Source organism: Myotis yumanensis, unplaced genomic scaffold (assembly GCF_028538775.1).
Source record: "Myotis yumanensis isolate MYYU_CA2020_CCGP unplaced genomic scaffold, mMyoYum1.0.hap1 SCAF_17, whole genome shotgun sequence".
In the NCBI taxonomy this organism is placed as follows: domain Eukaryota; kingdom Metazoa; phylum Chordata; class Mammalia; order Chiroptera; family Vespertilionidae; genus Myotis; species Myotis yumanensis.
In genome coordinates, this window is record NW_027223768.1 from 12,551,156 (window position 1) to 12,577,918 (window position 26,763).

The 26,763-nt window shown below is 57.7% G+C and overlaps 1 protein-coding gene across 2 annotated transcripts; it reads left to right on the plus strand.

Annotated features, from left to right (window-relative positions):
- Positions 1 to 5,671: 5,671 nt before the first annotated feature.
- On the plus strand, positions 5,672 to 26,757 carry RORC (RAR related orphan receptor C). 2 transcript variants are annotated; one of them, XM_070396242.1, is made up of 11 exons: positions 5,672 to 6,091; positions 7,011 to 7,040; positions 17,430 to 17,515; positions 17,819 to 17,960; positions 19,126 to 19,695; positions 19,934 to 20,055; positions 20,969 to 21,101; positions 21,257 to 21,364; positions 21,519 to 21,629; positions 23,546 to 23,655; positions 26,513 to 26,757. In XM_070396242.1, the coding sequence occupies exons 1-11, from the start codon at positions 6,049 to 6,051 to the stop codon at positions 26,672 to 26,674; spliced, it is 1,617 nt and encodes a 538-aa protein (XP_070252343.1). In that variant the 5' UTR covers positions 5,672 to 6,048; the 3' UTR covers positions 26,675 to 26,757. The 2 variants fall into 2 exon arrangements, with proteins under 2 accessions (XP_070252343.1, XP_070252344.1); XM_070396243.1 differs by lacking the exons at positions 5,672 to 6,091; positions 7,011 to 7,040; positions 17,430 to 17,515 and having other exon boundaries at positions 17,872 to 18,671.
- The last annotated feature ends 6 nt before the right edge of the window (positions 26,758 to 26,763 follow it).

The window sequence follows — 26,763 nt, forward strand, 5'->3', positions numbered from 1 at the left end:
GACAAAACATGATGGCCCAGGAATTGAGATCTTGGGAGAGGAGGGAGTCCTACTGGAGTGTGAGAGCTGGGGGGTTCCCAGAGAAGGGCACCCCAGTGAGTAAGGGAGGGTGTGGAAGATGGATGACTGAATGTAGGTCAGATTGTGTTTACCTCCTACCTGAATGTCTCTGACGTCAGCAGTGACCTTCTTCTCTCTCTCTCTCTCTCTCTCTCTCTCCCTCCCTCTCTTTCTCTCCACCTTTCCTGGAGCTGGTTCCTCTTGGCTCAGGCCAAGCTTGGAGAAGGGGAGGAGGGAAGGAGGGAGGTACTCACCTAACTCAGCTCCTTTGCCCTCCCTGTGGGCCCTTTCTCATTTTCCATAGTGTCCTGAACCAGGGCGGAGCCTGCTGGATCCCGATAAACCTCCGCATGTGTAATGCTGACACAGCACATATCTCCATTCAGATGGCTCCCCAGTTCCTTCTTCCTCCCCTGAGTACCCCCCCCCCCCCCCACTCCTCCCCAGCCCTAGGCCTCCTAGGCCAGGGACATGGCTTGCTCCAGGTGTCCACCAGGTGGTAGCATTAACCAACAAGATCATCACCATGCACAGAACTACTGTTCCAACAACTTGTAAAGTCATCAAAGTCATTTCTTTCTCCCGGCAACTCCCTGGAGGGTTAAGGACTATTGTGTTCAATGTGACCTTGCACTTGACTCATCTAAAGAGAAGTAGAATTAGGATTGAACCCAGAGTCTGGCTCCAGAGTCACTTCACTAGTTATTTCACTATAATATACCTAAATGCCAGCTACCCAGTGGAAGTCCCTCACCACTCCTCCCCCCCCCCCCCACCCCCGCCCCCAGGTCACTCTGAAAGGTCTCCTTCCAACCTTCCAACTGGCTCAGCCTGAGAAAGCCACCCCTCAGCCTCACCCTATCCCTAGTACTGTCCTCTGCTTCAGCCCCAATCTCCCTGTAACAACCATTTGAAAATAACTGGAAAGAAATGTCAAAGTCATTTAACCTTCATCCATGCATTTCTCCAACAAATACTTAGGGAGGGCCTAGGACAGCGGTTCTCAACCTGTGGGTCACGACCCCTTTGGGGGTCGAACGACCCTTTCACGGGGGTCACCTAAGAACATCGAAAAACACATATATAATTACATATTGTTTTTGTGATTAATCACTATGCTTTAATTATGTTCAATTTGTAACAGTGAAATTGGGGGTCGCCACAATATGAGGAACTGTATTAAAGGGTCCCAGCATTGGGAAGGTTGAGAACCACTGGCCTAGGAGGTAATAGGTGTAGGGTACAGCAGTGGTCAAATCGGACGAGGGGGGTCAGACAAGATACAAAATAAATGTAAAAAATGTCACTGGGTGACATGTTACAGAGAAAAATAAAGGGGGGAAGGGGCACAGGAAAGGGATGTCAGATAAAGAGAAGAAGGGATGATTATAGGAATGGAGGGGGGTCCTGTATTTTACCTGTCATCCCAGTTAATTGTCACCCCCACTCGGTGAGGTAGGTGTATCCCCATTTTCTGGAGGAGCTGGATCAGAGAGGTGACATAAACTTGCCTAGGGACCCGCGTGGCTGCAGGGGAGATTTAGGACGGTAGCCCCACCCAGGCTCCCCACAGCCCCCTCCCCCTCCCACTCAGAGCGGGCTGCGAGGTAGAATTCAAGTCCACCCCACTGAGGAGCAGTCCACTCAGTATTCATAGCTGCCAACTCCCCTGTGATGGGAGCCACAATGTTCCTGGAGGAACTTCCTGGCCAGCTAACCCGCAGAAACCTGCCCTGGGGCAGATGAGGCCCTAAGAACCCCTCCTGCCTCCGAGCACAGGCACGTTCACAAACAAGTCAGACCCCTTTTGTAAACAGCAGAGCAGAAGCCAACCAGTAAGTATTCCTTTGGCTCCTGCATAGTCTTTCGGCTCCTGCTTTTCAACCCCCCCTGCTATGTCCAAGCCTAAGTGACCACACATGTTAATTGATAGATGAGTGGTCTAGTCAGGGTCACCATGGAAAGTTCAGGGCCAGGAGCTGGGGTCAAACTCCAGCTGCTCCCTCCACCCACAGTGGCCTTTGTGACGGAAGGGGGGGGGGGGGGGGGGAGGCTGTGCGATCTATAGATGTTTACAGAGACTGGGTTGTCCTTTTTTTAATGGGCGAGTGGGGAAGGGTACCATCCCCTCCTTGAGTCATTCTAGTTGGTTGAGGTCTCCCCAGGCATGGACCTCCTAGAGAGGACCCCAAGGTAGCTGGTCCCTCATCACTGGGTCAGGCTTCCCAGAGAGGGTGGGCCTCAAAGGATGGCTGTCCGGGACCACATACTTTCACCTTCACAGCCCCAGGCCCTCCCTAGAAGGCCAGGCTTGCACTCGACTTCAAGTGGTTTCTGTGGTTTAGGGGGTGGGGAGGAAGGGAAAGAGAAGTTGGTGACTGACTGCTCTCCAGTTCCAAGCCACCACCACCACCCTCCACCCTCTCCAGCCTGCTTGCCCCTTGGTTGAGATGCCAGCTTGATAAGGGAACTTGGTCACGTGGGGGGGGGGGTGAAATGATTCTCTTGAAAGTATTTGAGGAGGAAATACCCACTGCCCTGCTTTGAAAGGTCTGATTCATCTAGAAAAGGGGCTGTGATTGAAGCAGGAGGGCGGAAGGCTAGGCATGAGGGGGGACTTCCCAAAAGGGTGTCCGAGGTGCCTTCTTACCCTGGGAAGAAAGAACCCGTCATTCATGTTTAGGGCAGGAAAGGGGTAGAGACGTGAGAATGTCTAAGAAGCATGTGACTCACTTAGGCCTAGAGGCCAGGACCCTGGCTTCCAACCCCCTGCCCTCCCCCTTACTTCCTCCCCATCCCACACAGTGGTACAAAGTGGCACAGCTCTGAGAGTCAGCCATACCTGTGGTATCTGGGGTGGGCAGGGCTGCCTGGCATAGTTCCAGAGCCAAGTGCACATCCCCAGGCACTCGGCATGCTCAGTGTCCACAGCTGGCAAGTCAGGAAGGGCCCAGGCGACCCAGAGTTACGGAGGAAGAAGGGCTTAAAGAGGAGAAGAGATAGAGAAGGAAGAGCTGGAGAGGACAGAAAACAGAAGTGCCGTGGACAGGGGGGGGGGGGGGGGCTGCAGGGAGAGACAGGGAGAGGATACTGAGTGGATGGAAGCAAAGCTGGTCATCAGAGGGAAGGGAGAGCAGGGCATCATGCCAGCACCCAGCCCTCTGCCTTGTCTACCAGAAGGCGCTGGTGGGGTGGTATTTTGTAGACCTTTGCTTCTTACTCCAAGGACAGAGCCCCAGAACAGACCAACATCCTGTTCTGTGCGGAGAAGTGCACATAGACGCGTGGGTTATGCATTTACCAAAAGGACATGGGGACAGTCAGAGGCTGAGAGGCACAAACACACCCCCTCAGACTCTCCATACGAGAAGGTCCCCAAAAGTTTCCACTTCGCTCTTCCTCGTTCCCCATCTCCTTGTCAGCTCTCTGGGGAGTTGGAAAGTCCTCCTCTACGTCTAACCTTTGTCCCTCAAGCTGCAGCCATTGGGAGACGCTGGGAGCTACTCAGGAACAGAGGTGCTGATGGCAGCAGAGCCTGACGCTCCAGGGCCAGGCAGGAGTGGAGGATGGCGAGATGGGAGGGCCCAGGAGGAAGGGACAGCTGCCTGCCCTCTCCACGCCAGGTGCCACGTGCGCCAGGTTGGGGGGTGGGGGGCGCGGGCGAGTCACGAGGCTGTGGCGTGGCTGGCTTCTGCTCTGCTGTTTACCAGCTGGGAGGGAAAGCAGGAGGAGGTGCCAGGGAGCCTCCCCACTGCAGCCTGGCCCCTAGCCAGCTGGCCTGTTGGGTAACCAGGGAAGCCAGGCCCAGCTAATCAAACTCTGGCCAAGGCTGTGCAAGAGAGAAGTGGCAGCCAGAACCTGCTGAAGCCTCCCGCTGCAGCCCTCCCCCGGCAGCGAGCCCTTCCCCGGGCTGGCCCAGTGCGGGCCCAGTCAGCTTGGGCTCCTCATCCCCCAACCAGGAAGTGTAGCATCTCTCCTCTCCCTTCCCATTGATCCTCTGCCTCCACACACTCCTCCAGGCCTGCCCCCACCCCAGCCCCAACAGACCAGGAGGATGTCAGGGAACTCCAGGGAAGAGCGGCCCTGAGGGTCAGGGGCTAAGCAGACAGAGGCCTCAAGAAACCCAGGACCCACTGGGATGTCTGATCGCATCCTGGAGTAAAGGTGCAATCTACCCCCCACCCCCCTCCAAATAAGCCTACCTCTCTCTCCCTTTGCCTGTCTCTGTCAGGGAGAAAGCACATGCTTTTGAAATCACAAAGACCCGGGTTCAAAATCACAGTTCAACCGACCACTTAATGTCTTTGTATGAGTCCGTGAGTCATTAATCCCTTTGAGCATCACTTAGCTTATGTGCAAACCTGGAATAATTATGTTTACCTCCTGGTGGATGTTGTGAGGATGGAAGAAAATCATGGGTTTACATAAGGTGCCTGGCAAAGGGCCCAGCACACAGTAGGCCATCAGTAAATTCCAGGCCCCTTCCCTTGCCTTCACCTATCCTGTTTCTCCTCAAGGCTCCAAAATCTGTTCCTGGGGCCCTTCCCCTTGTCCCCTCCCCGTGCCAGGACGCTCTGCCAGCCACTCCTTTCCCCTGCCTGCTGGCGGGCCAGGTGCTCCCTCCCTCCACACACTCCTCCCCCCTCCCCTGGGCCCTGCTCCCTGCCCTCCTGGGCAGCCAGGGCAGCAAGGACGGCACCCAGGGAGTTGCCCCATGGACAGGGCCCCACAGAGACACCACCGAGCCTCCCAGGGTAAGAGGCCCTAGGCCCTGCAGGCAGGTGGAAGGGACTGCCAGGAGGTTCAGAGGAGAGGGAGAGACAGGACTGGTCAGGAAACGAGGAGGGAAGGAGGGACAGGAGAAGCAGAAAGGAGAGATGGATTGTCAGGGGACCGCGGACAGGTGAGACAGGACAAGCCTCGATAGAACTGAAGGAGAGGCGGGAGGAGGGGCTGGGGACATGAGAGGAGAACAAGAAAGGGGGAGAAATGCACGGAGGGAAAAGAAAGGGAGAAGTGAGGGAGGAGGAGACAGTGCGGTGGAGGGAGGAGAGAGGGGCTCAGGCAGGGGAGCTAGAGCCAGGGGAGGATTCGAACGTGGGCAGGCCCCACATGAGGCTGCACCCCTGGGAGCAGCGGGGACACTGCTGTACTGCCTCCGCCGGCTGGAACCCCGCACGGCAGTGGCTGGGAAGCTGGCCACTTCCATTCTGTTCACTCGCCACTGGAGAAACCTGTCCTGCCTTTGAGGGTGACAGACAAGGGTGGGGGGAGGAAGCATTGCCCATGTCCACTAGCCTGGCACCTTCCTCCGACTGGTTCTGGGGCTTCATTTCTGCAGAGAATGTGGGGTACTGAGCCCAGGGCAGTGGGGGACAGAGAGGCAGGCAGTCCTTGGCCTCCACCAATGATCTAATCAGAGACCCTCTCAAAGCAGATCCCACAGCCACATGCTTGGTCAGCTGTGAGCTCGGAGGGGGAAGCCTGAGGGCCAGCGCTGCCAGCTCCAGGGCCACCTGGTGGAGGAAGGACGCCACTGCCAGGCACGCAGGGGACACCCCCACCCCAGGACTGCTCTCAGGCACAAGGCTGGAGGCCAGAGAGCAGTGTGGGGTGCCACGTCAGGGAGTCAGGGAGTCAGGGAGTCAGGGAGGAAGCCGGGTGGGGCTAGGCTGGATCGGCGGGTAGGCGGGAGGGGCCGGATGGAGCCACTCCCTCTCGGGGAGTCCAACCCCCTTAACCCCACCCCAGCAGAGGCCAGGCCTTCACATCCACTCACCCCCTCTGGGCAAAGCAGAGGAAGCCTGCCAGGGGGACAGTGTGGGGCTGGGAGAGGCGTTGCCCAGGATTGGGCCACAGAAGGAAAATAACAGGAGAGCAGATTCAGGGGGTGGGGAAACTGGAGGGGACATGAGGCAGGGCCGCAGGGTTTTCTGGGACAACACACTGGCCTGTGCCCTCTGAGGAGCTGCTGTGTGGATGTAGAAAATGGACCAGGTCTGGCAGGGAAGCGCCTTCAGGGGCTCCCAGGGTAGGTGTTTAATACATGTTAACCACATGAATGAGCAACCCCCAGAGATGCTATGGCTAAGGCTTCCCCCTCAGCAGCTGCCCTGCTGGAGGCCTGCGCCTCCCTGCTCACCCGCATCCACCCACCTGTGCTCCCTGCTGCCCGCTCTCCACCCAGATACCACACAGCTGGTGGCAAGGGACTCCTTCCTGTGCGGGCTGGTGAGGGGAGCCAGGGCCTAGGAGGGCAGGGCAGGCTCCGTGCTCCCCGCTCTCCCATCCTCTGCCTCCAAACACCCTCACCACCCCACTTCAACCCCCACACGCCTGGGGGCCCCAGGTGCCTAAAGGAACAAACAAACAGCCAAGAGCTTGAACTCCCACAGAGGGTTAACGGTGGCTGCAGAATAGGCACTGTGCGCCTAACGGGCCAGGCCTCTGGAAGGCTCTGGGAATATCTGTGTGAACAGGGCAGACACAGTCCCTGCCTCCAGAGGGCTTACCATCCATCTATGGAAAGCCCTGGTTCAGGGATAATGACACAAGGCTATCAGCCAGGCGATGGGGTACCAGGAAGTCAGCTGCGAGGTGCTGAGTGTAAGCACCGGGCGTGGGAGGTGCAGCTTCTCCAGGGACGAGGTGTAATGGGAAATGCCAGGGCTGAGGAAGTTGGCTCCACCGAGGGGTGTGAGGGAAGGCCATTCTGGGCAGAAGGGAGAGCTTGGGCCTCCCAGAGCTGGTGAGCCTGGCACTCCCGAGGACCTGGGAGAGGGCCAGGATGACTGCAGGGCAGAGAAGGGAGAGAGGAGGTGCAGAGGGTGGTCCCACCTTCCCCTCAGACACCAGGTTCAGCTGGGAAGCAATGGGATGGGGATGGAGACCAGTGGGGGAGGGGGGGCGTCTTCAACTGTCAGCCCTGACCCCCTCTCTTCTCTTTACAGAGCTTCTGGCTGCAAAGAAGACCCACACCTGTGAGTAGAGGCTTGGGGTGAGCACTGGTGCTGGGGTGTGGAGAGATGGCACAGAATCCAGCAAGGGCTGTGGGAGGTTCTCGGGAAAGAAAGGCACAGTAGGTTACAGAGATGGAGGGGCCGTGCACAGGTGGCCCGGCCTGAAGAGAGGTGGAGCCTAGAAAAGTAGGGGAGATGGGGAGACAGACAGGGAGATGAGGAAAGAAGGGGGAGGGATGAAGAAACCTCAAGATCAGGGCAATGGAGGAGATAAAGGAGAAGCCCGAAGAGCGAGGGGGAACATTGCAAAGAAACAAGGAGTAAAAGGGCGCTGCCGGGCAGGGAGGGGAGGGATGCTGGACAGAGACACGGAGAGGGAAGGGGTGGGGCAGGGAGGCAGGGTGGCCTGCAACAGGCTTTGCGGCAGCCGAGCCAGGTTTGGTGTTCCTCTCTGTGGTTAACACATCCTGAGGTGTGAACAAGCCTGGGGTCAGGCTGTGCAGGGCTGGAGAGCAGGAAAGTGTTCATCGCTGCAGGGAACACGCGGACAGGGACACTCTGGGTCCCAGGGCCCTGGAAGACTGAGGCTGCAGCATGCGAGAAGGGGCTAGAGCTCAGGAAGGACTTCCCATGGATGTGAGGGAGTAAGCACATCAGATCTACCCTCCTGGTTTGTGGGAAAAGCTACTCCCCCAGAAAATTCACCCACTCGACCTCGGTCCCGGAGCTTGTGTCATACCAGAGCCAGGCGTGCCCTTCACAGCCTGAGGGCGCTCCTGGGAAGGCCTCCATGAGCAGGGGTCCCTCACTTGATGGGGACAGCTCTGGGGCAGGAGAGGCTACCTCTCTGGCCCTGCCTCGAATGGCCTACCAGTTCCTCCTGAGAGCTCGCCGCCGCCCCTTCCGCTGCCAACAGTGCCTAGGACCTTGCCGTTCCAGGCAGAGGCACGGCCGAGGGCAGCAGCGCCACTCTCTCCCTGAGCCGGGCAGACCGGGGCTGGGGGCCATCCAGGATGCTTCAACTTCCTGGGTGGGGGCTTGCTTTGCTCAGCACAATCCTGGTGGGGCCTCGCCTGCCCCTAGCCACAGGGCCCCACGGAAATGCTGAGCAGGGCCCGGGGAGGAAAACGGGTCAAGGAGTGACGTGTGAGCGAGGGGAAGGGAGCCAGGGACCATATGTGGGTGGGGGGTAAAGGGGGAGTTTTAGAGCAGCTAGAACTGGAAGTGGCTAAACTCCATTCCTACCCTTAACCCCTAACCACGGAAACCTCAGCCTGGGCCACCCCCCCTGATGCCCTTCCCAACCCACTGGCCCTGTGCAACCGCACCCCCACCCCCACCCCCACCCCCATGAGTGTCCTCCCAAACCCAGGCGGCCAGCCCTTCGCCCAATCCACTGCCCAGCTCCTGGGGGTGAGGACGGCCAGCAGGGAGAGGGCTGTACCAGGCTGAGGAGCTACTGGGGTTCCGGTAAGCACGGAGACCTCCGGGGATCTGACCCAGAGAAGCCAGGAAAGATACACCTACCTCCTCCAGGCAGAGAAGCCCCAATCAATGGGCTCCGAGTTGAGACAACTCCAAGAAGGGAGGAGCCCAGGAGGGAACCCCCCAGGCTGAGGTACCCAGAGAGCAGATATGAGACTGAGAGGGTCTCTAAAATGGATTGGCCCCTCAGAAGGACCCCTAGGCCAAGGAACTCTACAGAGAGGCTCACCCACGAGGAGCCCTCTCCCAAGCTGAGGCACCCTTGGGGGCAGACTTGAACCAGAGAAACCCTGGTTCAGTGGGATCCAGGACCAACCTGCCTGAGTTTGAATCCTGACTTCACCGCTTGCTGGCTGTGTGATCTTGGGCAAGTTACTTAACCTCTCTGTGTCTCACTTTCAACTTTGAAGTGGGGATAACGGTACCTACCTCATAAAGTATTTTGTGAGGATTAGATAATCCACATAAAACATTGAAAAAACATTTCTGGCACATAGGATCATCATCGTCAGCATCATCATCGTTCTATTGCAGCAGTTTTGTTCCCAAGGAAATTTCTGACAGACTAACCCTTCCTACAGATAGTGGGCATTTGTCGGATGGTTATTACTGCTACTATTGTCACTTATTCCCTACCCCAGGGCATACGTGGTGTCCATAAGGAGGGCGTGAGCATGGTGGGTGGTGGGGGCAGCCTCACAGACTGTGCCTCCGTGGGCACGGCTCTTGGCAGTCCACGGGGTCTCAGGTGGAACACGCCACCACCGCAGGCAGACATATCTGTGACTTACCTCTAGAAACATCCCTGTCCCTGGCGTCCCCTGGCAAAGAGGGTCAGGCTTGGGAGTCCTCAGAGGGAGGGGGAGTAGGAAACTGGCCCCAGGCTCGTGTGAGCTCCATGCTGGCTCCCCAGCCAGAGCCACCCTGTCAGGTGGAAACAGCTTTTACCGTGTGTGGCTGTCGATTGTGGTTTTGGAATTTTCCAACGCCCCCTGCCACTGGCTGCCCCGCCCCTCACACCCTGCCCCAGGCCCAGATTGGCCACGTGGGGCGCCTGTCATCCTACCCGCTGCACCCTAGGGAGGGGTAGGGGGTGGCGGAGTGGAGTTGGGGGGTTGTCACTCGGCCACCTGTGTGGTGCTGGCTTAAACCCCCCCAGCCCAGAAGCATTGGGGGAGAGCTGGGTGCAGAGCTGCAGGCTGAGGCTCTGCTGAGAGGCCTCGCCCCCAACCCTGCTGCCAGCTGTGCCCCATCTCTGGACCACTCTGGGCTGAGAAGGACAGGGAGCCACGGTGGCAAAGCCCACAGCTCAGCCATGAGAAGTAAGTGAATGGGGCCTCCTGGGAGCAGGGGAGCCTGGATCCCGCATCATCCCCAGGCCTTCTGGAAAGCAGGGGTGTCTTGGGAACAGAGTGAGCAAAGCTGAGCCCTCTCCCCTGGCAGGGTGTGTCTCGGTCAAGGCCCAGGTCTGTAGGGAGGTGGGTGGAGTAGCTGGGGAGTCTGAGAGCAGCGAGAGTAAAGGGCTCCCCTGCCCTGAGCGCTGGAAAGGATTCCAAGAGGTGCCCTGCCCCTCACTTTAGAAAGAGACTGAGCCCCGAGAGGCCGGGGGCTGCCCTCCAGATCACACAGTTGAAGTAGATGGAGGTTGGTGAGTAACCCGCACCCTGAACGCACCCACCGGCTCCCGCTGCAGGGTTGCCCTCTGTGCCTTCAGCCTGCCTGCGAATATGGTGGGAAAGGGGCCAGAGGAGCTGCTGGGCCCTGGAGCAGCCGGACTTGAGAGGCGGGTGAGGTCAGCAGGCGGAAAGGGTCAGAACCCCAGCATCCAGGCCTCGGAGCCACCAGTCCAGGGGCGTGTGTGTGTGTGTGTGTGTGTGTGTGTGTGTGTCCCCAGGCCCAGTCTCCCATTTGCTGAGGGGGATCAGGCAGAGGAGATGGGAGCAGAAAGCTTTCCACTTCACCCCCTTTCTGGCCCGGGGTCACAGGCCAGCAGCTAGTGGGCAGATGTCTGGGGTCCCTGTGCCGTCCAGCAGAGCAAGAGTGGGCGACTCTGCCAGTGCCCAGGTTCATGTAGGAGAAGCCAGAGAACTGCTCAGAGCACTGGGCGCAGGAGAGAGAGGAAAGCCCGGGCCCCTGTGGCCCGCACCTGGGGCAGCCCGGCCTCCACCTGGCGCCTTCCCACAGGACACAGGAGCAAGGCCATCTGGGGACCCAGAAAGGCCCATGGCTGAGAGTCTGATGACCAGGCTCTGCTGCCACCTGCCACCGACCAGCCATGCAGTCTTAGGCGAGTCCCTGGGTCCTGGTCTCCTCCTCTGCAAAACAAGGGAGCCCAACTTAAAAAACAAAGCCAATTCTGGAGAGGCTCTGAGGGCCCAGGACCAAGGAGAGAGCCCTGGGCCCCGAGTTAGGCACCCCAAGGGTAGCGAGGGACACTCAGCTTTCTGGGGTTGGGGGCGGGCACAGGCAGGAAAGAGCTCCACTCCCAAGCTTGGGATGGAGACGCCCGTCCGTGCAGGTGGATGAGCTGGGGTGGGCCAGGAGGGGCAAGAAGAGCCAAAAATGTCCGCAGGAAGAAGGGCCCCTTAGAGTGTTAGTTTCCCTTCTAGCGTCTTCCCATTCGCAGCAAAGGTTAGCCCAGCTGTCTTCCCGGAAATGGCCTCAAATCCGCCGCCCCAGGAACCAATGACTGGGCGTGCTGCGGCGCCTGGCATGCGGGCAGCAGTCCCCGGGACTGGGTGAGGAAGACACGGGGGCACCCCGGTGTGAGACCCCCCACAGCTCCATCCGGGCTGGGAAGAAGGAGAGGGGTCTCTTCTGTTTGGGGCTCTGTGCCACTGGTCCTTCTCACTAGGACATCTCTGGGTATCTCACAGCCCCAACTTACCTGACTGCCCCCCCCCCCCCCCCCGCCCCATGAGTACCAGCCACCACCATGCCCTCTGAGGACAGCTGGGTCAAGTCGGAGCACGGGGGTCGTGGGATCAGGACCCACCCAAAGGCCAGGGAGCAGAAACAGACTGAGACATAGAGATGCAGAGGCCCAACTCACAAGACAGAGACTAGTGTGACACACGGGAGGGAGTGGCGGCCGTCCGGGTGGAGATATGATGGAGAAACCCCGGAAGAGCCAAAACACTGCGTGTGGAGGCCCAGACAGAACCGGAGTGCGGAACACAGAGAGGCCCGCAGACTCGGAGAGAGGAAGCGGAGAGCGTGGAGGGAGACACTGAGTACCCATGGCGTCAAGGAAGGTGGAGAGGAGGAGGCATGGGTTTCCGGAGCTTCTGGAAGGGTGGTACAGGCTCCCTGCTCCTGAGTAGAGAGGAAATGTCCATGAGCCAAAACATCCCAGCCAGCCAGAGGGCGGGCAGTGCAGCCGTCACACTCGGGCGATGGCCAGGGTGGAGCCAAGAGGCGCAGGCCCTGGCGTGAGACCTGGATGGGGAGGTAGGAGGAAGAGCGGGACAGGTGCCTGCCTGGCTTCTGTACCTGGTCTCTCTCAGGTCTGATCCTGCTGGTGAGGAGCAGCGGGCCAGATAGAAGCCCACTCCCCAGGGTGCCACCGGTCTCCCGCTGAGAGCCGGGCCATCAGAGACTTTACAAAGGGCCCCTCCTTCCTGGCATCACTCCTGCGCCTGCTCTTTTCCTCTCTCCCCATTCCTCACTGGGATCCCAAACACCCCTTACTCACCCCACCCCAGCCCGGGGCTCTGGAGGCTGGAGCATCCAGCCTGTCTCATCACAGCGAGACCTGGGTGTTGGTATGGCCGTCCCTCCTGGGGGCTCCCTCCCCTGCCCTGCCTCTGTGCCCCTGACTCAAACGAGGAACAGGGACTTTCCCCTGCTAAAGAGCTCTCCAAAGAAGGCAGCCCCGGGGTGCTCTCCAGCCTCCACGGCTGGTCCACTCCTGCTGCTGCTGCAACACTGCCCCTTCCCGAGACCTTGGGCTCAGAAAGGATGGAGCCATCTATTTGCCTATTTGCGGGGAGGGATGGTAGCAGAGCAGAGCCTGGGGCCAGAGCCAGGGTCTTTCTGACTCCCTGGGCCTCCTGGAGCAGAAGGGAGAGACAGGCCTGGAGGCAGGGAAGGCGGCTGAGGGTGCCGTCTGGGCTCCCACTCCTCAGAGCTTCCTCCTGGTGATTCATCCCCTCCCCCATCCTCTGGTTGTTTTCATTCAATTCTTTTGTTTCCCCTCCTTTCGCCAGTCCCAGACTGCGGGGGTGGCGGGGGCACAAGGAGGGGGTTTCAGGTGGCTGGCTGGCTTTCATGGCTTTTCAAAACCCCAGACTCTCCCTCGCCCACCTGAGTTTTAGCTTCGCTACTTTCTCAGCCCTGGGATCTGGGTGCATCAGCAGAAAATTCTCGGCCTGGGCCGGGAGGGGTGCTCACCAGGTAGCCTGACCCCCGCCTAGCCCTCCCCTCCACCTCCCCTGCGGTGGTACCCACCACCGTGGTTTCCAGCTTTGCAGAAGCTGCAGGAACTGAGAGCTGAGGAAGGAGGGAGGGAGGCTGGCGACAGGCTGGGCACACTTGTGGTCTCCCTGGGCAAAGGGACTCAGAGTCTGGGCTGGGGGGAGAGGGGGGCCTAAGCTAAGAAAAGAGACATGTTCATTCCCCTTTCCCATTCACTCACTCGAATCTGCAGAGAGGTCTGCAGAGATACGTGAAAGCCAGTCCACACCCAGTGGAGCTGTGTTCTGCCAGAGGAGTCCCAGTCGGGAGCTCAGCTGGGCTGGGCGAGCTGCCCACCTTCCCCTGGGTAAAGGCGGGAGGAAGAGCTGGGACAGAGGGCATATCGTCTCTCTGGATCTTTACCTTACACACGAGTCCCGGCTGTAGTTCCATGGGTGTCCTCCCTGGATTCGGTTGCAAGCCTGCCCCCTCACTTTACACTCCCCCCTGCAGCCAGTAAGGACCCCGTCCCCTATCCCATCCTCCCCAGTGCATTTGGGCAGCTCATTCTTGTAGGGTCCAAAGCTAAATGGTTGAGGACACTGTTGTAACCTTAGTCGAGCCATTTACTCTCCCCCGGAATCAGTTATTTCTCATTTGTGCAATGAGGACAGTAGAGTAGTGCCTACTTCTCGGAGTTGTTGTGATCTTTAAATGAAAAATGTCCACAAAACCTGGCAGAGATGGAATTCAGCCTACCATTGTTATTCCTCCTCAATCGACGTCCACTGGAGAAAGGAGAAAGGGGACACAGGGAAGGCCCAGTTCGAGAGTGACAGAGCCCAAGAGATGAGGACCCCAGGTTCCTCTGTCTGCGCCCATTCTTCACCAGGCCCGGGGGGGGGGGGGGGGGGGGGGCAGTGGTTCTGGGGTTTGAGGGGAGAGATCCCCCAAGATGGAAGCCCCCACTTTGCACCTACCATTTCCTCTCTGTGGCATAGGGCACCTGGACAGGGTGCCTTCCTAAGGTGGCACAGAGCAGCTCTGGATGTATTCAAAGCGCGCTATCAATGAATCTCACAGCTGTGTGGAGGGTGAGATTAGAAGCTAGAGGGAGGGGAGCACAGACTACTTGCTCTCTACCGTATTTCCCCCTAGGACGCTCCCTGATGATCCTTCGCTGTGCAAAGCAATCCAGGAGAGATGCATTTTCTTTTCTCGGTGTCGCACCAGAATGACGTTGTTAGAGGTCATACTGGGTGGTGGAGAAGATACCAGAATGAGCTGGGAGAGAGACCACCAACACCACCCCACTCCCCCCGACCCCGGGTGGGAGCAGCCTGGCACAAAAGCAGGAACAGGGAGGAAGTTCTCGCTGCTCAAAAGTGTAGGCTGAGGCCCAGCCAGCTTGGGCGCCAACCAGGAGCTTGTTCAAACGCAGAATCGCAGAATCGAGGCCCCTCTCAGACCTCCCAAGTCAGGACCTGCCTTTTAACCAGATCCCTGGGCGATCTCATTTGAGACAACAAGGGCTAGAGTCATCTAGTCGCTGGGTGGCTTCAGGAGACCGCATGCCCATGTGGTCGTGTCTCTGTCCTTGGAATGAGAGGATGTCCTTGGATGGGCCCTGGGAGAGATGCGCAGATCCCCCCAGAGCAGCGTGCGGGCAGACGGGGCTCTGCAGGGGCTGTGCTGCAGGGCTGGCCTCAGGGTTCCCGACCTTTGCTTGGTTCTAGTTCCTGGCACCGTTGGGCTCTTAGATGGTAAGTTCCTGGCAGGCCAGGCTCCCAGGCAACAGTTTGAGTAATCCTGTGATTACTCAGCTCCCCCTCCCCAATCTGGGTTCCCAGCACCTGCTGCTTCAGGGCGGTGGCTTAGGGGTAGGTTCAGAAGGGGAGGTATCCGAGGTGTTTTTCAATTCCTGCTGCCCCTACTGCCACCTCTGCCCGTCCCCTTCTCATCCTCTCCCCTCCCCTCCTCCACAGTCACACTCATGCGCACCAGGACTTTAACGTTGAGGTTTTGGGTAGATGGCTTCGAAGGGGACACAGGTGTCAGGGGAAGGAGGGAGGAGTAGGAAAAAGGGCCTGACAGGGCTGACAGAGCCAGGACCTGACTGGGTTTTTCTGTGTTTCTTTGGCCCCCTCTCCATCTCTGGGTCTAAGTCCCTATTAATCTGAGCTTCTAGTTTGGACCCTCTGACTCTGTGTCTGTCTCCCTGGGTACCTCTGTCTTGGACTACGGCTGGGGACATAGGGGAGTGTCTGGCCTCGTGTCTGGGGTCTGAACTCAGACATCCCCCAAACCCGGTATTTGTGCTGGAGGCCTGTGGCTGGCCACAGAGCCCCAGGAGAAGGGTGAGGTTGTGGTGACACTGTTGTGAGGTTCCTAGAGCCGGGCCAGCAGCGGGTCAGGCGTGGGACAGGGAGATGTGTCTGGGTCACCCGTGTGGTCAGCGCACACACGCATGCGGATGTGGCTCTGGGAGAAGGGAACAGGCTGGGAGGCCTGTGGTCGACGGCGGGGCTGGAGCCTGAGTTCCCACTGTGGCTTGGCCTAATCTCCCTCCCGCTTACTTTTGTGGGCGACCCACGTTGGTTTCTCCCCTCTCTGGGCCCAGGTCCACCGAGGAGAGCGAGACCACGGTGTTGGGGGGAAGGTGTTGAGGCAAGGGCAGACTCCATGGGGCACAAGCATGTCTGGCGACCTCAGATGCCCACTGGCTTTCCTCGCCCTCAGCTCCACTCAGTGGTAACCGGTGTAGTGATATCATTTAACTGTACCACCTACAACCGCCCCAGGGACAGGCAATGTTATTTTCATCCTGATTTTATCAACGAGGAACCTGAGGCCCAGAGTACCTAAGTGACTTGACGTGCAGGTGCCCCCACATTTTGTGCCCCTTTTCCAAGCACCCGAACCCCTCTTGTTCCCTCTTCCCTCCATGCATTCCAATCTGCTCTTAACGCACTGGAAGGAACCTGCATAGTTCTCTTCCCCGCGGTCCTGGGTGACCACAGCTTTCTGTGTGTGTGATGCTCAGGCAAGTAGGGCTGGGGCTGGGGGTCGAGTCCTAGCGGAGGGTTTCAGACCCCTGGTGCCCTGCCTCTTTGAGGAGGCAGCTTAGTCTGACTCACCTGAAGGCTGATGGACCCAATACTTCAGGGAGTGGCCGGCAGGTCATGGTCACCCTCCCACCTCACCTCAGCAGACCCTACACGTGATCAGGGCCTAGGTCTGGGCCCGAAGGGAACTCAGAGGGGAGGCAGCAGGTCAGCAATGGCAGAGAACAGACCTCTATGCCCTTGGGAGGGACAAAAACACCGGAAGTAGCAGGAATCCCAACTCTGCCCAGCTCCCTTCAAAGATGGGCTGGAGGAAGGCCAGCTGCTGGGCCCTGGAACTCAGTAGAGAGCTGTGGGCATTGACAGCATCAGTGAAGGGAGGGGGCAGGCACAGCTTATAGTGAGTTCAGTGAACAAACACTAACACACAAACATGCACGTGTGCCCCCTGGCTCACGCAAACATGCATTGGCTTACAAATCACATGTACCTTTCATGTGTATACACACACACACACACACACACACACACGCAAACATGCCCACTGATATGTGCACCCCAAATGCTGTGTACACAGAGCAGCTTAATGGAAAGCTCAGGGGAACTGGAGTGTAGACCCAGCTGTGGGTCAAACTAGCTGTGTGAACCTGGGCCAACGGCCTTCCTCATCTGGTCTCTTTCTTCGTGGGTAAAGGAAAGAAAAGGTTGAACGAGATGGTCTCAAGCCCCAGGCAGCATTACACTCCTGATTTGTGTGCATGTAGTTGAACACGGAAGCCTTCGTGTGCACATAAGCATATTCTCTGCTCTGGGGCCAGGGCCCTGGGAGCCCTGTCTGATGCTCTCCCTGGCTCCCAAGCGTCCAGCAGAACTGGCTTGCTAGCCCCACTCTCCTGTGCTCCATCTGCTCTTCTCCCTACCCTCTCTGGGCCGCCCTCTGTGGACCCTGTCTCTCCCGGAGCCTTCCCTGCCCAGCTGAAGATGGCTGGCCTCTCTACCTGGCCCAGGTGCCCCCGGCTTGGTGCACCACATCTTCCCGCCAGGCCCCACACTCTGCCCAGGGGAGCCCAGTGGGGGAGGGTGGCCCAGAGGAAGCCCCCTGGGCGGGAAGCAGGTGTTGTGAAGCAGCGAGGACTCCCAGGTCCCCAGGCGGGAGGGAGGCAACGGGGCCTTTTAAACTTGAAGTGCTGAGCAGGTGGCCTCCCCGCAGCTGCTGCCTCTGCCCCGCTAGAGCTGGAACAGCTCCCGGCCTCCCCACAAAACAAACAAAAAAATACAAAAACGGCCCCCACAGCCCCTGGGCTGGCAGCACTTCGCACATCACTCCCTCCAGTTTGCAGGAGGGAAAGAGCGCTGAGCGAGCTGGGCGGGGTGGGAAGGACCGTGGCCCTGTATCCACAGGCCAGGCACACGGGGTAGGGCCCAGAGAAGGCCCCAGGCCCACCTCCTGCTCTTTCTTTTCCAGCACAAATCGAAGTGATTCCTTGCAAAATCTGTGGGGACAAGTCATCTGGGATCCACTATGGGGTTATTACCTGTGAGGGGTGCAAGGTGAGCGCACACGTGTACGCGGTCTCCTAGAGATGAGGAGGGGCGGTTGGTGGCCATGGACCCCAGGGATGGGCTCCGGAGGCGGCCGGGGCGGTGCCTGGCCTGGAGGGCCCTGCACACAGGGGCCTTGTCTTAAGCTGGGGAAGCGATTGCGGGACGAATCGCAATCACACCAAGAAATGGAGGAGAGGAAGATGACCGCAGGACCTGGGAAAGCTGGGGTCGGAGCTCGTGGGCTGGAGGCGCCAGGGGCTGAGCTGGCCTGGCCACGACCAGCAGCCCGGTCTCCGCCTGCCTCCCCAGGGTTTCTTCCGCCGGAGCCAGCACTGTGGCGTGGCCTATGCCTGCACCCGCCAGCAGAACTGCCCCATCGACCGCACCAGCCGGAACAGATGCCAGCACTGCCGCCTGCAGAAATGCCTGGCCCTGGGCATGTCCCGGGACGGTGAGGCCCAGTGGGCAGACCCCCCAGCTTTCCCTGCAGCCTTGAGGGGCCTCCTGGCCTGTGCACACGCCCTTCCCGGGGTCCCCTCTCCATCCCTCCCGACAGGCCCTGTCTCCTCCGCTGCCCACTGTGGGGTGGGCAGGCCACCCTCATCGGAGCTCTTCCCAGCCCCCAACTTCAGGCTCAGCTAGAACAACCCTCCTTTCCCTGCGGTCCCCAACTCCTCTCTTTCTTCTCCTCGGGATGGATCTTCCTCCCTCCACTCCCCTCTTTCCCTCCTGCCCCATCGCTCCAGCCCTGGCCCCTCTCTCTTCCCAGCCCCTCACCCCTGTCCTGAACTCTGTGTCAGGAGTGGTGGCCTGAGGGTAACCCAGAGGCCAGGAGGGTGCGGGCTTGCTGTTCCTGGGGCCTTTCTCCACCTTCCTCGCCCACCCCCTCCTCACACCCCCACCCCCACCCCACCCCACCCCACCACAGAGGGAACCCAGGCTGGGGGGGCATGAGCTGAGGGGGAGCCAGAAGGAGCCTGTCAGCACTTTTCAGCGCCCAAAATAACAAAGTGAAAGGAAACAGGCAGGCGTGCGAGGGGCAGGCGGGGTGAGGGGCTGTGCCCCCACACCTGGGAGGGGTGGGGGGGGTGGCGAAAAGGCAGGAAAGAGAGAGCAGAAGAGGATGTTCAGACACCAGCCGCGGAGCCTGGGTTGGGCTGTGGTGAGTATCTAGGTCACCAGGGAGCCTGCAGCCTGACCACAGGGAGACCTGTGTTCTCAGCCTCCTCTTCCTCCGACCCTCCTCGAAAGGCGAGGTGACCCCGATACAGCCTGAGGCCCCCTCCTCGGCTACCCCCAGCCCGACTTCGGGAGGCCAGGATTCTCAGCCCAGACCCATGGCTTAGACTCGGCCACATTTAGAAGCTGGGTTCACGCCGGGAGAGTTTACTCAGATGAAATGCCTGGGCCCCCCCCCGAAGCCAACAAGAGAGAGAGGTGGGAGGGTCCTGAACAGAGTCTCCCAGAGGAAGGCTCTCAGGCCAGACCCCAGAAGCTCTGCCTGGATCAGCTATTCAGGGAGCAGCAAGTTAACCCCCCCAATCATCAAAACGCTGTGGGCTCTGCCCAGTGCCTGTCCTCCTGCCTCAAAAGCTCCCGGCCCCCACCTCTTGCAGCTGTCAAGTTTGGCCGCATGTCCAAGAAGCAAAGGGACAGCCTCCACGCTGAGGTGCAGAAACAGCTACAGCAGCAGCAGCAGCAGCAGCAGCAGCAGCAGCAGCAGCAGCAACAGCAGCGGGAGCAGCGGGAGCCACGGGAGCCACGGGAACAGGTGGCCAGAACCCCTCCTGCGGGGGGCCAGGGGGCAGCCGCCCTCTCCTGCACCCTGGGGCTCCCCGATGGGCAGCTGCCCCTGGGCTCCTCGCCTGACCTGCCCGAGGCCTCCGCCTGCCCCCCTGGCCTCCTGAGAGCCCCAGGCTCCAGGCCTACCTACTCCCACAGCTTGGCCAAGGCCGGGCTCAACGGGGCCTCGTACCACCTCGAATACAGCCCAGAGCGGGGCAAGGCTGAGGGCAGAGAGAGCTTCTACAGCCCGGGCGGCCCGCTGACCCCTGACAGATACGGACTTCATGTGGAGGATCCCAGGCATCCTGGGCGGGGGGACCCAGGACAAGGCCCGGACAGCTACCGCAGCCCCAGTTTCCGCAGCACCCCCGAGGCGCCCTATGCCTCCCTGACGGAGATCGGTGAGCAGCTGAGGAGGCAGAGGGGGTGGGCAGGATGGGGGGAGGGGGGATTCTGAGACAGAGGTCCTAGTCGGCACCCCATGTAAACCAAATTCGAGCCCCAGAGAGCTGAGGGGTCCTGGACAAGGGGTGGAGGGGTCGGCAGAGCAGGGATGCGGCAGGCAGAGGGGTGCCCCCGTGTGTGTGTGGGGAGGCGCCAGCTGAGACGGAGCCCGTGTGCCTTCTCCTCTGGCCCCAGAGCACTTGGTGCAGAACGTGTGCAAGTCCTACCGAGAGACGTGTCAGCTGCGGCTGGAGGACCTGCTACGGCAGCGCTCCAACCTCTTCTCCCGGGAGGAGGTGGCTGGCTACCAGCGGAAGGTGAGGCCGGGGCACCTGCCCGGAGCGGGACACCCCACCACTGGGGAGTCCAGAGGTGGCCACCTGCACACCATGTGGGCTGGGGCCGAGCGGCGCATCCCAGATAGACACATGTGCACCCACGTTGGGGTGGGGGTGTCTACCTCCCAGCAGATGGACCCCAGCTTTCCCCGAGCCTCTGCCTGGTAACACTTGGCTGGGCCCCCACGCTCCCACCTTGGCGCACTGTCCCTCCTCTGTCAATCACAGCACCAGGCAGAGCCCTGATGGCCACTCGTTGAGCGCCCTCCCCTGTCAGGCTCTGTGCGAAATGCTCTCTGACATCCACTGTCCCTGACCCTCTGACAACCAACCCGGGAGGTGGGGGTGTGTTTCTATTTGTAACAGACCTGGAAACTGGGCGGGGAGTGGTTAACAGACTCACTCCAGGCCCCAGGGCGGTGGAGCCAAAGGCAAATCCAGGTCCGCTGGGCTCCAGAGCATGTGTTCTCTCCTCTGTCCCGCTGGGACGGTACCGCCAGCTCTCAACACACTCGTTTGGCCCTGGCCTGTTGCCTCTCTAGACCATTAAGGCCTTTGGGTGTGTCTTTTGGGGGAGGGGGTCAGTAGGTGCTTTTCACTTCAACAAAGATGCAGACTCTTTGAGGGCAGAGCTGTGTCTTAGACTTTCTCATTCTCCCACAAGAGCTCGGTCCGTGCCAGCCGCTGGTGGGTGCTCAGGAAGTGGGACCCAACCCCGGGGAATGGACCCCGAGTGTGCATCTGTGCTGAGAATTGGCTAACGCGGCCGCGCGGAGAGAATGTGGGAGTTCATAAACTATCCCCTGCCACGTGTCCGTGCGGGCTCCCGGGGGCGTGGGGTGGTCCCCGGGTCATAAAGGGGCTACAGTGGGACCCTCCTCCTTCCCTGCAGTCCATGTGGGAGATGTGGGAACGCTGTGCCCACCGCCTCACCGAGGCCATTCAGTACGTGGTGGAGTTCGCCAAGAGGCTCTCGGGCTTTATGGAGCTCTGCCAGAACGACCAGATTGTGCTCCTCAAAGCAGGTGCCCAGGGAGGGTGGGCAGGCCTGGGGGTAAGGGGGCCGGGTGTGCAATGGGGCAGGGCTGAGTGGAGGGAGGAGGTCAAGGAACCAGGATGCCCAGCGGGACAGAGACGCAGGCCTGGCTTTGTGTGACATGCCTTTTCCTCCCTGCCCCAGGAGCCATGGAAGTGGTGCTGGTGAGGATGTGCCGGGCCTACAATGCCAGCAACCACACCGTCTTTTTTGAGGGCAAATACGGTGGTGTGGAGCTGTTCCGAGCCTTGGGTGAGAAGCAGGGGGAACGAGAGAGAGGAATCGGGTGGGTCTAAAGCTTCAAGCCCCAGGGTAGATTGCCCCCTCTGCGCTAAACCCCAACAGGGTGTCCCTGGGCACTGAGGCCTCACGCAGCTGGCCCACTCTTCCACTTCCTCTCCATCAGGCTGCAGTGAGCTCATCAGCTCCATCTTCGACTTCTCCCGCTCCCTGAGTGCCCTGCGCCTTTCTGAGGACGAGATTGCCCTCTACACAGCCCTGGTCCTCATCAATGCCAGTGAGTGTCGCTGGGCCAGGGTAAGGGACATTCAGTGGGCTGGGGTGTGCCAGATATTGAAGAGTCTAGCCCTTCGGATGTGGTTAAGTCTGGGAAATTGCTTTAAAGAGCATATAAGCCTGGCCAGTGTGGCTCAGTGGTTGAGCATCGACCTATGAGCCAGGAGGTCACAGTTCAATTCCTCACAAGGGCACATGCCCGGGTTACAGGCTCAATCCCTGGTAGGGGGCGTGCAAGAAGCAGCCAATTGATGATGCTCTCTCATCACTGATGTTCTATCTCTCTCTCTCTCTCTCCCTTCCTATCTCTGAAATCAATTTAAAAATATTTAAAGAGCATATGCGCCCATTAAAGCCCAATATTGCTACAAAATAAAATGAGTTAAAATGAAGATTCAGAGGAGCCTGAGAGAGGGAAAGGCGCAGCACAGGTGGGGTTGGAGAAGAGGATGAGGGGAAGCGAGCCAGTTCCCTCAGAGAAACGAGTCTGGCTGTACATCCAAGTCAGACATGCCACCGTGACCACACGTCAGAATCACCTGGGGAGCTGTAAGCAGGATTGCCACCTGGGCCCGCCTCCCAGAGATTCCAAGGTTTATTAATCTGGGTGCAGCCAGAGCGCCAGAATCGTTAACAGCCTCCCCAGGTAGGTGGTCATAATGTGCCACCAACCTTGAGAGTCTCTGCTCTGTGTGGACTCACTTGAAGCCTGTACGCCATCATGGCAGAATTCTGGACAGCACTCCACTAGAAGGGCGAGGCCTGGGCTGGGCCTGGCCAGCAGAATGCTAACAAGTATTCAGAGAACCTGGGGAAGAGTGTCCAGCAACTAACCTGAGTTTACAGACCAAAACGATCAGTTTCTGGCTCTGCCACTGAGTAGAGACCTAAAAATACTTCTTAAACTGGAAATAACGACTTAAAAGATGACATCTGGCTATTTTATGGAGCCAGGGCAAATGGCGGTTTGTCTGCTGACGTTAGCTGCAGACTGCTGCAGAGGCCCTGACGCTGGCCTAGGTGGCTTCATGAAAGCCATCTCCTATCTGAGGTCACCCTTGGCTAGCGAACAGGGGCTCTCTTCCAATCTCTTGGGTGTTTTTTTTCCATGGCAGAAGCCTAGTGCCTAGCATGGGATGGGCTAGGAGAAATACCAGGGCACCAGGGAGAAGACAGCTTGGAGTAGGGAGACTGGAAGTTCTTACCTTTTTCATCTCTCCCCTCAGTTTTCCTTGTAGGCAGCCAAGCCCAAGGCCCTAGAGCTAACCATTGCCAAATCAACACACACACACACACACACACACACACACACACACACACACACACTCAGCTGAAAGACCTCATCCAGAACAGATGTCCAAAATAGTACACCCTAGCCCAGGGGTGGGCAAACTTTTTGACTCGAGGGCCACAATGGGTTCTTAAACTGGACCGGAGGGCCGGAACAAAAGCATGGATGGAGTGTTTGTGTGAACTAATATAAATTCAAAGTAAACATCATTACATAAAAGGGTACGGTCTTTTTTTTTTTAGTTTTATTCATTTCAAACGGGCCGGATCCGGCCCACGGGCCGTAGTTTGCCCACGTCTGCCCTAGCCCTAGTCGGTTTGGCTCAGTAGATAGATCATTGGCCCACAGATTGAAGGGTCCTGGGTTCAATTCCGGTCAAGGGCACATACCTGGGTTGCAGGCACGATCCCTGGCCCGGGCCAGGGTGTGTGCTAGAGGCAACCAATCGATGGATCTTTCTCACATCAATGTTTCTTTCTCTCTGTCTCTACCCCCTCCCTTCCACTCTCTGACAACAACAACAACAAATAACCAACCAAACAAACAAAAAATAGTACACCCTTGTGGTGGAAAAAAAATGTCCATGTGTTTTCTTGTTCTCACTGTGGCCCCTTCCCCTCCTTCAGACCGGCCGGGGCTCCAAGAGAAAAGGAAAGTAGAACAGCTTCAGTCCAATCTGGAGCTGGCCTTTCACCATCATCTCTGCAAGACTCATCGCCAAGGCATCCTGGCAGAGGTAGGAGCAGTCCCTGGGGCAGACAAGGCCCGGCCCAGCGCCAGAGCTGTGACATCAGGGCTTGTGGGGCCCGGGCTCCGAGGGTATAGAGAAGCATCTGCCACAATGCATTAGAGAGCTTGCAACAGCACGGGAACTGAGGGATCCGGCAATCACTTCTATGTGCGAAAGATGGAAAGTTAGAGAGCCCGGGATTGGGAGGGACCTCCAGGGAGCAATTCAGTTTAATATAGCCAACACTTACCCAGCACCCGCTCGTACAAGGCACTGTGGAATGGAAATATACAGGGATGTGTCCTTGTCCCTGCCGCGAGTTTTCAATCTGCTACGAAGAAGAGACTCCTGCACAAATAGCTCTAATATAGCGTAGAATGTGATATAGTAATAATGCAATTAACACAGTGCTGTCTGTGGCAGATGTGATCGCTCATCCTCAGGGCAGCTCATTCAGTAGGGCAGGTACTAATATCTTCCTGTACGATTCAGGAGGCTTGAGTGACTTAGCCAATTTTACACGCTAGGTAGGTGATACATGCAAGATTTAATCCCAGTGGCCTTTCCACCATATCCCTTGCCTGGATGCATTACTTTGATAAGAGCTTTGGGGGAAATGTTAGGAGAACATAGAACAGGATTAAAAATAATTTGGGGGTAAAAGGAGTGAATCATAAATGCTTCCTAGAGGAGCGTTTAAAGTAGGCCATGAAATAGGTAAGATTTTTAACAGACATTCACGGGATGGGGCAGGCATTTCAAGTTTAGAGAACAATCTGAGTAAAGCTAAGGAGACGAAATAATGCCTACATGGAGAATATAGTTCATGGTGCATTTGCACTAACGTGTAAGATCAGGATAGATTGATGGAGGCAGGGAAGTAGCAGAAGACGCGCTTGAAAATTAGGTCAGGGAGCAAATCAGAGAGCACTTTAAATGACATATTAAAGAGTAAAGGCTTTATTTCTAGGCAGTGGCGAGCCCCAAGGGCTAAAAGAATGATATCATCGGAGCTATTATTTAGGCAATTTAATTTGGAACCAGTGTAAAGAAACCACTTATGTAAGTGTTCAAGCAACGGGCCCTTGCTATGTGCCAGGCACCGTGCCCGGTGCTGAGGATACAGCAATGACTTAAACAACTGTCTGTCTCTGCCCTAAAGAACTTCCAGTCCAGTAGACTAGATTAGGAGGAGAGACGGAGGCTGGAACCTGGGAGAGCAGCTGGGAAGCACATCTGGTTAGAACCACCTTCAGAATATATCACCTCCCCACTGTCACCACACACACGGCACCCACCCCCCAGCTATCAGTTTTCACGTGGATTGTTAGAGAGGCCTCCTGACGGGACCCCTGTCCCACCCTTGCCTGCCCTGTGTCAGCCCCACAGCACTGTTCTCAGCCCTCTAATAGCTGCCCTCCATGCTGAGAGTCAAATCCAGTGTCTGTGTCAGGGTCTACCGGCCTCATGACATGACCCCTGACTGCTTCTCTCACCTCTTCTCCTTCCGCTGCCCCCTCAGCTACCCTTTCAGCAACACTGGCCTCCTTGCTACTCCTTGAACACACCACACACAGTGGTATCTCTGAGCCTTCGTACTTGCTGTTCCAGCTGCTGGAATGGTCTTCCTCGAGTTTTCTAAATGGCCTGCTCCATGCCTTCATTCTGGAAAGGTTTTCCCAGACCACCTCGTACCAAAAGCCCCTCACCCTGCTTTATTGTTCTTTAAAGAAATTCTCGGGCATATTATATATTTGTTTAGTTTCTGGATCCTTCACTAGAATATACATTAAGTAAAGGTAGATATCTTATCCACTGATGTAGTATCCCCACAGCCCATCCCAGTGTCTACCTGAGTAAGTGCTCAACACCTACTTGTTGAATGAATGAATGAATGAATGAATGAAACTATTGCAAAAGCCAAAGAAACTCAAAGTAAAGCAGACAAATGAAAAGACGATGAATTCAAGAGATGCCAAAGGGTCCCATGCTGTCTGCTCTTCCCTGGCTGCCCCTTTCCCGGGAAACTAAGCTGGGCAGAAGGGGTGGGGGTGGCTGTGAGAGGTATTTTTAAGCCTCGCTTGCTTATAGAGGGAACTGCAGAAGATGAATGGCTTTCTCAGCCTTTTCCCAATGAGGTCTCCCTCCCTCTGTCACCTCATGGGTCTCTGTGTCTTTTTTATCCTCCCTCTGTCACCTCATGGGTCTCTGTGTCTTTTTTATCCCCCCTCCCCAACTGAGTCCTGGCAGTATTGAGAGAGAGAGAGAGAGAGAGAGAGAGAGAGAGAGAGAGACCCTACCTAAGGAGCTTAAACCTAGGATAGGAAGGCAGACAAATTGGATCATTTTTCTAAAATGGGATTTAAGTGCTACACAGAGGAAAGACCTTCAATCTGGCAGAGGGATGGGGATGCTAGTTAGAGAAATATTCCCAGAGACGGTGACACTTGAAAGTAAGAATTAGCCAAGCAAAGAACCGGAAAGGCATTCCAGGTGAGGGGAACAGTATCAACAAAAGCAAAGAGTCATGTGACCGTTTATAAATCAGAGACTCACAGAATTTCACTATTATAAGAGCATAAAGTGTCAACTAAAGGCTTTAACAGGGTTCCTTTTAGGGGTAGCAGGAACATGATTGGGGGTTTCACCCAGAAAACATACACCTGGCCCACATCAGCGTTCCCTTGCCTCTGCTTCCTGACAATACCTACCCCTACCCATGGGGTCTGGCTGTTCCAACAAGTGCCAAGTGCACAGAGAGAGAGGCAGAGGGTTACCCTCGGCGAGGAAAGATGAGAGGACTCTGCTGCTCTGGGGAGAGCGCTGAAGTACTGACCCTCCTTCCCCATTAACCCATCTCCAGCTGCCACCCAAGGGGAAGCTTCGGAGCCTGTGCAGCCAGCATGTGGAAAAGCTGCAAACCTTCCAGCATCTGCACCCCATCGTGGTCCAAGCTGCTTTCCCCCCACTCTACAAGGAGCTCTTCAGCACTGAAATCGAGGCCCCCGAGGGGCTGTCCGAGTGACCTGGAGGAAGGACTCCTTTCCTGTCTAGAACCTGCTGGACCATCTCCCTGGACACCCCCCCGCCCCCCTCAGCCTTTTCCTTTCCCGT

What these genes read in the sequence shown, in the direction of transcription:
- RORC (XM_070396242.1), top strand. Translation starts at nt 6,049, where the DNA reads ATGGACCAGGTCTGGCAGGGAAGCGCCTTCAGGGGCTCCCAGG. An exon ending in TGGCTGGCTACCAGCGGAAG is followed by an intron (nt 20,056 to 20,968) that starts GTGAGGCCGGGG and finishes CCTTCCCTGCAG; the next exon opens with TCCATGTGGGAGATGTGGGA. An exon ending in GCCAAGGCATCCTGGCAGAG is followed by an intron (nt 23,656 to 26,512) that starts GTAGGAGCAGTC and finishes ACCCATCTCCAG; the next exon opens with CTGCCACCCAAGGGGAAGCT.